General features: G+C 35.7%; 1 protein-coding gene across 1 annotated transcript in view; it reads right to left on the bottom strand.

Moving 5' to 3' along the window:
- sick (sickie) overlaps window positions 1-12097 on the bottom strand; it is a 72554-nt gene extending 60457 nt beyond the window's left edge. The window contains exon 1 of the mRNA XM_066286134.1: window positions 11930-12097. Within this exon, the coding sequence (XP_066142231.1) occupies window positions 11930-12013 (84 nt within the window). The 5' untranslated portion in view covers window positions 12014-12097. The remainder of the gene's footprint in view (window positions 1-11929) is intronic.
- Between the last annotated feature and the right edge of the window lie 980 nt (window positions 12098-13077).

A 13077-nucleotide genomic window follows, 5' to 3' on the forward strand; every position in this document is an offset into this window, starting at 1 on the left:
CCACCAGCTCCTGTTAAATAATATGAAATTTACCCCAACTTTTACGCATTCCGAGCGTGTAATAAGCTTCCACCCTGATACTTCCATATTTTCCAAGAACGAGTTCGCATTGTTGCACTTTATTAAAGGGATGGTTAAGGAAGTGACGATTGAAGGAAGAAGAGCACAGAAGATTAGTGCGTTATGAGTAAATGAAACACAGGTCAGTGAGTTTTTTAATAATTTGACTTTATAGTTTCATATTATGATTAATACTCTTAATAATTTCCCTACTCAGTATTGAGTAATCTGTCACTTTAAATTTTATTATTTCATTGCAATATTTACTCTTAATTTAAAAGTTATTTTTCTCGTTGACTTTCTTTTCCTCAGGTCTGCCTCTCTTTTGCACGCGCTTTTAACGATGTTTCTTACCTCTATATCTCATAAACTCGTTGACGAAGTCATCCTCTTCAGAGCTTCCAAAATGCCCCGACGAACTGAAGTGAAAGTGAAAATCTGCCACGGCGTGTTTCGTTTATTAAAACCCTTAATTAGCTGAACTTCAAATTAACTTTTCCATTGGTTTCGTTTCAGGAAAAGGTTTTTGAAAAAGGAGCGAAATTTATTATTTGTTTCTTCTATCAAGGTCAGTCAAATGAAATTATAGAAGATGGATAGTCGATGAAATTATTACGTTTTTATCAGAGGAATAGAAAATTCTTGTGAGTTGTTTTTAGATTAATACCTGCAATATTAATAGTTCGAGTCTCTGTAACGATATTACCTAGATTGCTGCAAAAAGAAAATCAAAAAATTGAACTAAAAAAAAAAAAATTATCCCGAATATACCTTGCGCGCCCATAAATCCATCTAGTACTATGTACGAACAACCAAATTGGTTAAGGAAGGCACATAGCACAGTCACCTTTGATGACACGAGAAAGCACCAAAAATTTCTTGAAATCGGGAGGAAAAAATATCTAAACAGAATCAAATGAGAGATAAACAAAATCGAACATTAAAAAGAGAAAAATAAAAAATGATTGCTGTAAAGCTGTAAAAAATAATTCAATAGAAAATACCGCCCTTTTTACATGAATTATGAGGCTTTAGGTGGCTACCATGTATGCCAATAATTTTTATTATCTATTATAAGTTTAAAGGAATATATTGACTCTTCAAAACTGATTTAAAAGTAAAAAACAGATATACAGAACTCACTCAGAAAATCAGTTTAACTATACGAATATTTCGAAAAAAGATTACTCATGAAGAATCTATAAAAACAATAGTTGAAAATAGATTTGATTTTTTTGTTTCTTTACTTTTTTGTCACTATTTATGTCACTTACTCTTTCTCTCTCTCTCTCTCTCTCTCTCTCTCTCTCTCTCTCTCTCTCTCTCTCTCTGTTCTTCCAAGATGTGATATAATAATCAGCTTAGTCATGAATTGAAGATTATCCTCTGGTATCTTCAACACCCTTATCTGCGAATGTTGTATATCAATTATACCGAGTCGTAAATGTACTTTAAACAGTAAGGTGAAAATGAGATTTTATTTGTTGTCTTCTATATCCAGAATTTTTCCGTTCAACTCAGTACATGTCCAGATTTTATTGAAATCGAATAATCCTTCACTTGCAAAGTTCTCCATTGCATTAAACGTTCATAATCCAATATAAGCTCCTTTAATTGAATTTAATGTTTTCCAGGCGTTTAACCGATAAATTGAAAATGATTAGAGGAACATACGGCCGACACACCATGCCTGCCACTTGACCGTATTTTGTACACTTCTGTCAATTATGGAGAGTAATGATGAATTATCATGGCTTAATATGTAAGCGTCCAACACACATCTATAGGGAACTCCCGTAATTTATGTTGTGTTTTCAATTCGGAACCATCAGAATTGAATCATCTCCCCAACATCTAGTTCAAACCTAAACCAACACTGGTGTTGTTATAAAGCAATCACACACACATCCGAATTCACCCCTTTTCGCATAAATAAATCACTCAGAAAAGGTATGCGTATGCACTTAATATAGGCTAGGTATACAGACCTTTAAAGCACACCCCTCGTTATATCAATAAGTGTTTACGGAAAGGGGTGCGTTTACCCCATTTTCCCGTTCATAATTTGTAGCCGCTGAATGTGGGGCTCCATTAGACTCTTGCCATGTTGACACTGTCCCGGAAAAGAGGTTTTTATGATGAAAATCTGTCATTTACCGGCTATGGCTGGCACTAATTTATTTTTGCATTTAGGTCCGGTCCTGCCTATACGTATAGAGTGTAGAAGACGTTTGAGTATAAAAACCTATTACGGGAAAAGTCTGCCTAAGGTCTGATAATGTTTTAAGACTGTTATGTTTAAAAATTTGTTTCATCGAGTTTTAGCACGTTTCATGTTAATTTATTTATACAAAATAACATTGCAGTAATTATTCAAAATATTGTCCTTTAACACGAATTCACTCACACGACGTACATGGTTTCTGCAGACTTGGCTAAAATTTGATAACCGTTACATGTCCCCACAAAGAGAAATCTAAAAATGTTAAATCGGGTGACATAGGGGGCCACGGAACTGGATCACCTCTGCCGATCCAATGTTGTCCAAACTGGCGAAGTTCAAGGACGACGTCTTGAACAATTACTGTAGTGTTATATAATATTTTCTAGCACAATTTCCGAGGGTAATATATTAATCACTCGAACTGTAATCCCCTAGCTCTGAACCACGCTGTATAGTGTATGAGAATGTGCGAAAATGTTATTTATGTGGATATATGTATGCGATATCTGAGGAATATCCTTCAGAGTGATTTCCTAATAGTTTAATTTTATAACAGCCCATCATACCTACACCTGTCCGAGTGTGCAATATTTCGGAAGAAGTGCCGTATCTAAGAGGTAACTAAACTAATGACCAAACCTAAAATTAACTTCAGTAGGAGGAACACATTAAAAGCTAGTTTATAAATAGGACAAAAGCTCATCTGCAGAAGCTTTAAAACCGAACACATATCAGCCCCTTTGGCAATTACTGATATCGTATGGCTCATGTCTAGTTTCAAACCAGAGGGGCCTTGAAACTTGAGTTCTCAATAGTCCAATAATTTCTATTGAATCTCATAACGAAGAATATAAACTAAGATCTGGTTCTGTCTCATTATGAATCAGTATAAATAAAAGGTAGCTGTCAGCTCGAGTACCCATCGATATCATTCAATGGGCACTTGGGCTTGTGATTTCAACGTGAGCCCATGTTTGGTACTCTGCGGTATTGTTGAGATTTTTATGGGGTTGTCAGGTGGGTAACAAAAGGATGGATGATCGTTATTGCTAAGAAATTGAAAATTCAGTTATAAAATCGAAGCAAAATTTAGCTAGGAAAAATAACTAAGGTCTGTCGCCCAGTTATTTATAAACGTAGACACTCTAAAGATAAATAAAGTTTATGCGGTTTTAAATAACTGATAGGTGCTTAAAGCTTCTAACACCAGAGCTTTAGAATTTAACAAAGGTAATTTGCTATTGTTTTTTGTTGGAAGGATCGAAAAATCCGGTGTTTATCCAAAAATTTTATACGTGGATTACTTGCGTATGTCGGGAAATTTAACTTCGTTTCCAGATCGAACAGTTCCGTTACGGCGTTACCCCTCCTCATTGAAAACGTTTTATGCTGCGGCTTGATACGTGAGCAGCACTTTTATTTACCCCATCACCTTTCCCTTATTTGCTTCCCTCGTCCGAATTCTTTCAAAACGAACGACAATCGAGGGCAAAAAATATTCTGTAACCCATTTCACAGAGGACTGAAAGTCCCACAAATGTTTTCTCCTGTGAATTTTCTTTGTTATCCACCTCACTGGACAATGAATCGCAAACTAGTGTAACACCTCCGAACCTGAACTGAAATAATTAGTCCCGATATACCGAGGAGATCGCATAAAGCGAAGAGAACAGTGGGCCAATTAATCTCATGGGCCGCGAAGCAATTTAGGCCGTGCGATGTAGGCGGAAGGGGTGAAATTGGGTAACTTTGTTAACTAATCACCCTCTAGGATTCCCTTATGGTCTAAAAGACTGGTGGAACACGTTCGGGGCTGTATTTCCAGAATTGGTTAGAACTATGCCATCTAATAGTGTTAGCTTGTAACTGTCAGAAAATTTTTGCGCACAAACGTGAGCAAATTTGGAAGCTCCAACTTTTATACTAGATGTGAGTAGCACCTAATTCTAATTAATAGCTCATTATCGAAATTACTGAAGGAACTCAATGGAAACATCGTGTCTTTTAAAATTGTAAAAAATTTAGAGAAGATTTGACGTCTCTAGAAAATGAATTTACAGAAAATATTACAATGAAGAAATTTTCTGAACTTCTACAAGAGACTTGAAAAAAAGGGCAATTCTGTAATCTCGCGATTCAATATTGTGCGTTAAAAATAAAACGCATTCTCAGCAATTAATGTAAATTGTTAGCCGATTTTTTCTACAAGTCCAGATTAATTTAACTTGTGTAAACTTTTGACACAATCTATACAAGAACAGTTGTGCGGGAATATTTAGCCGGACCGTTGTTTGCCCTGGTTGTGGACTAATGGACTCCCAAGTTGCATATAAAGAATGCGACAAAAGAATCAAATGTTTTTGTATTAATTATAGAATCGCTAATTTTTTTTTAATACATAATTTGTTTTTTATTATAACGGCATGGTCGACAACAACATTTTATTATCACGAACAAAAAATTACATTTGGCATGATTCCTAGCAGAGCGAAATGGGCTTCTTTGTGTCGCTGGCTTTACCCTTTCAATGTTTTCTTGAGTGCGCACAGTACGTTGAAGGCCTGAAGGCCTTTTTCCATTATTGAACCTCCTGTTCGTAGATTGTTAGCCCAACGTAAGACTGGTCACGCGTGGAAACAGTATTACCTCGATTAATATTGAATCTGTGACGAAATTCACGTTGAACTAAAGACAGAGACTTAATACTCCTGACAAAACAATTATAAATGAATATTTAGTGTTCGAACGTCCACAACGGCTCTATGGTAGCGATGCCTCTTGAAGCACAACTTTTTCAACAGAAACTGTCGAGCACTATTCATTCTAAAAGCGCTCGGTCCCCGCGCCGCACCCTGCATGTGCAAAACCTAGACCTACTTGGAAAAATAAGTTTTGCGTCCTCAAAACATAGCGGAAAGTTGTCACTTCTCCAAGGATTGCAGTAAGAAGATCGAATCGACGATTGATATTGAAAGTAGTCCTTAGAACTCTCTTTTCAAATAAAATTGTCCTTTGTGGAATAGCTAACGTTTCTCCAATTTTCCGCGCTAGAGCCATGTACTTTTTGATTTAAAGTGACAGAACATATCAAAAATAGAGATTATTAAGAAAAAATTTACTTATCCTCGATAAGTTTTGCAAGCTTAGCAACTCCAACAGATACTTCTTTTATTTCAAATTTCAGATGAATTGGTAGAAGTACTTCCTGCTAGGTAAATGTCGAATTTGGCCTGTGTAATTAAAAAAAAAAATATCGTTAGAAGCTGTTATTCCTTTATACAGAATGTTTGCACTACGCCTTGAAAAACAGTCCAAAGAATACGGAAAAAACACAGAAAAATTCCTGGAGGCCTTATACTTCAGATGTAAGCGTGGAAATTTGAAAATGCAACTTCTTAGTTCTACGGTATTTTGCATTTCCTCTTGTTATATACTGAAGGTACAAGGACATTTTAGAAATTCCCATAAAAAATCGTACTTGAGTACTCAAATAACGAGTAAACTAAAATTCAAAAAACTGAAAATCCAATCGAAATACCTAACAAAAAACCCTTTGCAACCATAAAATGCGCATTTAACGTTTACTGATTATCAAATGTCAATTCAAACGTCAAAGTGACAGCAACAAAAGAATATTATTATGTATCCAAAGCGCATGTCTACAGAACGCCAGTTTAAGATCGCCATCAGTTAATCCAACGCATTCAGGAAGCAGCACAAGCAATAACCCCTCGAAATGCTGGGCAAGGTTAAAGCGAATATTGTGCATGCAGCTCAAATGTGCCTGGAAGCAGACGGGAGCAATTTTGGACATTTATTAAATTAACGTCTCCATTAAATTTTATTCATATTTCATTCAGCTTCACTTCTTTAATCATTAAATAAAAAAGTTACAACCTTTTTTTGCCATCATGGCTTAAAATTAATTCAAAATTAAAATGGTAATATATCGTAAAGCCTTTTACTCGCTGGCAGTATTGCTAAATGTGTTCAACGCATTTTTCTTAATAACTCGATGAAGAATCCTCCAGGATTTCCTTTGGCATTTTTCCCTTCTCGGTTGGACGGTCTTTCAAGACGTAGTGCGGAGTTGTTCCAGCATTTTTGGGACGCCCTGTATAACCAAAAGCTAGAACCTGACCTAATTCTACACGTTAGTGACCTGCGCAATTCGTCCTCTTTCCACATTCCTTTTTCTTATAACAATCCATCAAGTTTTCAAAATTCTATTGCTTTTCCTACGATCCATAGTTCAGACAACTTTCCAAACCCATCTTTTGTCACTTTTCTCGTGTAGTTATTTCGGTACATTTCTATCAAAATAAAATTACAAAACTAACCGCATCCGATCCCGGTCGCCCGACGACATCAAAGACGCACAAACGGCGCAGTCAATTAACTATCCGGGAAAAGATATACGAGGTTTTCCGAAAGGTGATATAAGAAAAAATCCATTTGCTAATACTTTTCCTTTCCTAGTTTATGCAATTTTTATCCCCTCTCGAGATGTTGTCCTCTAAAGGGCAAAATTCCGTTTATTAAACTCTGCAGGATCCCAAAATAACTTCAAAACCATAAATTCTACATGACTTGCGGCCAAGCTGGAATAGGTCATCCGGAAACAAATTAACAAGGGCTTTATATTTTATCTGGAAAGATCTCTTAACTTTACCCTCGAGATCCGGAATAATCTCATATAGTTGACCGTTTATGGCTTTTATGGGCTTTAAGGACACTAAAATATCCCTTAATTTTTCCTTTTGTTGTAACTTATTTAGTGAGTATGAAATCGTTTAAATTAAAGTGGGCTTTCAGCAAATTTCTAATGCCAAATTCTCCCAATAAACCCTGTCAGGTGCGTAATATAATATGGCGTGACGTTTGATGCCCCAAACGAGGCTGGAAAGCTAATAAAGCCGCAAATATGCGTTAGTAATCCCTTTCGCTTTTTGGATTTTCCCGTTTGATAAACTGCCAATTTCAGCGTAAATATTATGAAACCGAAAGCCCCATTTCGCTTTTTTGGGTTGAGATTCGCCCGGAAGCTTTAAAAATATGAAGCTTAAAATTGCGGATTTTTTGACGATTTACAAGCTTTGAGGATTCAATTAAACTGAGGATTTTCGGGAAGGAATCTATCAATTGTCGATATTCCTGTGGACTTAAAAAAGCAATAAAGCGGAGCTCAGATGGAGAAACTGAAACCCTTTTGCTAGAGTTAAGCAATTCGTATTTTACAGCTCTATGTACGGCCCTGAATCTCCTCTATAAATTGCATGCTTTCAACATTGATTAATAGGGTAAAATAGAGGAATTTAGATGGGAGAGACCTAAATGTGCACGAACATGAATTAAAAAATTTTGACCTCTGACGGTAGTTAGCTGAGGCAACCAAATTTTATAGTTCTTTTAAGGTTCATTTATAGAGCATTCGGATGAAAAAGCGTAAATGTGCTCCAATCTCAATGCAAAAAGTATCATTTTTCGAAAAGTCATAATTTATGGTAAAGACGCACTGGACGGACAAATTTTTAAAAGTTGACCTAGAGGCGAAAATAGAATCGCTGAGCAAGGAAAAATCTAAACGCTCTCGAATCTAAACACGGAAAGTGCAAAAAATCTGAATACTCGTTAGAAATTAGTTAGCATAATCAACATTTTACACGTGTATGTTCAACCTGAATCTATGGTGCAAAGTGTAATACTTGAACGTTGATTAATGAGTAAAATAGAGGCTCTCAGTAGAAAAAACTTACCGCTACTTTGAATGCCGAACACATAATTGTAAACAAAATAATAATTCCTGCTAAAAATGAACTAGAAGAAACAAATTTTGATACTTCTATAGTCCTGAACTTTTTTGCGTAAATAGATTTCTTTTACTGCCCTTACAACATGGAGCAGCAAGATACTATGTAAAAATCAGTAAAATTTGGTTTAATATGTCTTAATTCATTGAGCAAAAAATATGATTTTGTAGGGTAGCGCACCCTTATCTGGGACACAACATACATGCATGGTCCAAATGACGTAACTTTTTATTCATGCTACAGTATGTAAGGATTGGGTGTCGCCTTACGTAAAATAACAAGTCACAAATATAATATGCTAAAAAACAAAGATATATTTTAATGTTTATACATAACTTTATTTATTGCACAGTTGCCGCGTCATTTGTTAGTGTTTTGTTCATTAACATTTTCGGTAAAACTTTATTCTTTTAAGAACTAAAATAGTGTTCTTGGTTATTTATTAACGGTGTTGCTATTGTTATTGTTGGTATAATACCCAAGTTTTTAAACAGTCGGTTGTAGGAGCTTATAGCGTCCCTGCTACATATTAATTTTGAAAAGACATGGCATCACTGCTGATATGAAGCCAATGTGCTGCATTAAAAATTATGTCTTTAAACCCATATGTGCAATATGAAGCAACATATTTAGAGGCCCTCTGAAGATATTTAAAGAATCGTTAACCTGATTACGACGAAAATACATATCTAGTTGAAATATCAAGTAGATGCACACATGTTTTTCCATCATAGTATGTTTCAGGTAAATTTATGAATTTTTTTAGTCATGAAATTCTTCATCGACACTATGCTCAATTTATAATATTTCCACCCCAAAGAAAAAATATAAGGACTGTCTTGAAAAAAGGGGAAACTCAGCGCAGGATTGATGGATCGGTGACGCTTTAAGTAGACTTTTTGTTGACTGTATTCGAGTCTGGTCAAAGTCACGTGACTAAAGGGCCCGATGTGGTCTTTTGAGACAAATACTTTCCTTTCTCATTTTTAACTCTCTAATGTCACACATATTTATTAAACACCCTAAATGTACCATAAGTTCACTTGCATCTTCCCACATTAAGCCCATTAATTCAACTAGCACAGTGCAGCTTCTTTAACACAGATTTATTTTCGTCATGTTTATAGGACATAAATCGGTGTCCAACCTAATAAAATAGCCATTTAGCCTGCATCCATGTGCTGTATAAATTACTAAAGAGTGTAGAGTATTTTGAGCTCGACTCATCCGTTACATAATGTTCAAGCATAGAACATAAGGGCATACACATTAAAATCGCAAATTATTACGAAGTTTTGATGGTTTTCATCCCTTAATAAGAACTAGTCCCTGGACAATCAAATCTTTCATCAGCACACAACACCAAATTCCAAAAATAAATTTATATTGGGAACAAATATTAACTTTCTTTGTACGAATCCCAAGGGGAGTTTCTTATTCACTGGAAATTGTTCATTTCTGTATTCATTTCCCCATTGAATTTTCTTAAGAATAAGAGGGTTATCGTTACTAATCTTTGGGGGGTGCGCTACATGCTAAATTGGACTTGTAATTTTCCAGTTTTCGCTTATATTGGATTTAATGGTCCGGAAGAGCTCTGGATAGCGACAGTTTATTATAAGCCGTATTGCCGGCATAGGGTGGATTTAGGCGTAGGTTTGAGCCTTTTTCTCTATGAGCAGCAAGATTTTATGAAAAAATACAGGAAAAAGCCCAATAAAGAAAGAATAGATATTGAAAATTAATAGATTTAATAAACGGATTATATAAATCAGTTTTAGCTTCTTATCCTTAAGTCGTGCAATTCGATGGTCGCGACCCTTTGAAGTTCTTGTACGCATAGAGTGGGGGACGTCGGTTTGAAGTTATCGAATTGAAAATAAATTACTTGCGGAGCACTTTGACCGTATCAACTTCAAATTTTCCATAAAAGACTTCCGGAGATGATTTTAATTTATAGAAGGCAAAACCTATGTTGAGAATTTTCGTGTGAATCTTCAAAGAAAACAATTAGCACTAGAACACACTTTCAATTTAACAATTGCGACACATTCTGAATTTCAATCACACGACCTCAGCCGTTATACAAGGTGTTTCAGAATAAGTTTTCCAACTGCTTACTGTAGATTCTCGTGACTGAAATAAGAAATAAAGTTCATACGAATATAGCTCCGTTTTTGCTTCCTGTTTGAAGTACAGGGTGATCATTTTTTCAAGCTTTTTTCTTAGTAAGACCGTTCTGGATTAAATATTTTTATAAAAATAGGTGACCTAAAATAGACACACATCTTCTAAGGGGGAAAGATAGTTTTTGATTTCACCGTATTGTCCCCATTGATGAGACCATGAGCATTTTATATAAAAAATATGATGCGCTATTGGTCGAAAAAATTAAAATTGAATATATTTGATAACGTCAACCGTTTTCAGGTTAAAGTTACGAAAATCACCATTCACCATAAACACCACCGAAGCCATTTTACTGCTTACCTGCAAGGAATCTAAACTTCCGTTTTGAGCTTAGTGATCCGCGAATCATTAACCATCTATGAACCCTGAATGGACTGAAATCATCTTAATGTGTTATTTATAGCACCTTTATAAGGTTCCTATAAACTCCCCTTGTTTTGAAATTCGGCCGTGTTAGGAGTAATTTATTGCTACATGTAACTTGGCCTATGCAAACGTGCTACGCTTGTAAGTTTATTAATAAATTTCTCGTTTAGCGTGAAAACTGCTTTTGAATGGGCTATAATTACAGTCATTAGGCTACTTTTTGCTGGTTATTTTCAAGTAAAAACAACTCCTGAAGATATAAATATCTGCTCACCCTAAAATACCTTAAATTTACCCTGTTTTAAATCTATTACAGGGTTAACTTAAACAACCGTTTAATGAACTACAAAGGGATGGAAGTTATCTGGAATATGTGGATGACAAGGCTGAAGCGCACGTCTGGCTGAAAGCCTAAGGCCGTAATAGAATGGCAGAAAAGGAGCAAAAAGGTAATTAATCTTCAAAGCGAGAAACTGGAGGGTGTTAGAGGTGTGTTCGGATACTGTTTTTAGCAGCACATAAATATTCAGGATCCATAGGCACGTGTATGTAGGGCCAAAGAAGTGCTGACACTTTTTTTCCAGCAATAATTTACGCTGTCGTAAAAGTTGTGTAAGTAGGGCTAAACTTCCCTGAATATTCATGTTAATGCAACAACCCCGAACTACAAACTTTTTAAATAATATCATAACATAATTGAATAGCATGTGAAAATGGCCTTAGATCCATATACCAACAAACTGGATCTGAGTTCAATGCGACACTGCATCAAGCTAATATTAATAAAATGTGCGGTTTATCGCCATTTTTCCCGCCTTAGAAGGACCTTTGGAGGTAGCAGATCAGGACATACCACAAGGTGACCTTTGACATGTCCGCAGTACCCTTCTGTAAAGAAGATCTCTCTCCATCAATTTATCGATTGATCAAATAAACTCAAAGCAAAGGACGTAATTTTCAATAGATACTTTAGGGCACAGGAAGAACAGCTGCTACCCTTTCATTATTAACGATTTTAATAACCCTTTTGTTGAAATTGTAATACGACAATTCCGTATTCGAGTGACGTCAAAATTGATAACAACTTTATTTATTAAATATTAGACATTTTGAAAAATGCGTCCAATTTAAGTTGTATAGTCGTAATTTTACAAACTCGGTCTGATGTGAAAATCTTTCAATTTATGTTCTTTAGCGAAAATGAAGAGAAATATAAAACAATTTTCTTTTACCTTTGAGGAATTATCTTACTGCTCGTACGCCTCAGAAAAGGTCTTACCTGCACAATTGACTTGGTCTGTTTTGTGATATCATCAGTAGATCCCTGTATACTTCTAGGAGCTCTAATACACCCCGGAATCATTTTCGCCTTCGAAACACTCAACAATTCAATCCATAGACACTTCTGTCCGATTCATACAGAAACTGTGCTTCATTTCGACACTAACACTACAAAACATGGATAGTTGATTAAAGGGCTATAAGAGACCTAACCTGCCGATACGCAATCATCATCCCGCGGCAAATAAACTCATCTCCCAATCGAAACAGCTGAAACCAGCTAAGGCAGAAAGCTGCAGCTTCGCCTATTCGGAAGGAGGTTTTTCAAGGCGGTAATAAAACAAATGGCTCAAAGTCGTAAAACTTTCTCAGAGAAATGGCCGCATTTTCTCTCCTCTGGATTAATTTATGTCCTGAATTTGTTACAGCCTGACGGGACGAGCCCTAATAATATTGGCACGAAAATTGCCCTTTAAAGAGGGACTTTTTGAGGGCAGACTTCGTGTGAGATGAAGTGGAAGTGCACCTTAGAGGCAGCAAACAAAAGTAAGTAAAAACTAATTTTAATTTGTCTAAAACTAAGGAATCATGATGTCGTGTGTGAGACTTGATGGACAGATATGAAATGCATTTGCCCTTTCTTTCCATGGAAAAAAGATAATTGTTTCGCCGTTTAACACGCGATTTCTTCATTACCATAGAGGTAAACGTTAGGTAAACTGATACCTTCCTAAGCCAATAGTTTATGTAAATCGCTGTTTTGAACATTTTAACGTAAGTTCCCAGCCATAAATTTAATGCTGTTTTCTTGTTAAGTAGTCATAATTTTTCCTAATGGAAATACAGTGGCTATGACGATATAGTAATTTTAAAACCAAATTCCATCTGCAGAAAATAATTTCCCATTACTCACTTTATCGTAATTTACCATTACTCACTTTTGTTTACGAAAAGCAAACTGTGAAAATTCTCTTAAGTTTGTCACAACTCATTTGCCAGATCTAATTTTCCTCGACTCAAAGCCGATTCGGTTTGCTTAATTCCAGCTTCACGCTCGCGACTTTCGAAGTTAATGCAGGTACATAATTTAATCTTTTGAAACGCTAAATTCCTGCTAAAACACCAGGAAATGGCCATTTTTGTCAG

The sequence above is a fragment of the Euwallacea fornicatus genome, chromosome 9 (genome assembly GCF_040115645.1).
Source record: "Euwallacea fornicatus isolate EFF26 chromosome 9, ASM4011564v1, whole genome shotgun sequence".
Classification (NCBI taxonomy): domain Eukaryota; kingdom Metazoa; phylum Arthropoda; class Insecta; order Coleoptera; family Curculionidae; genus Euwallacea; species Euwallacea fornicatus.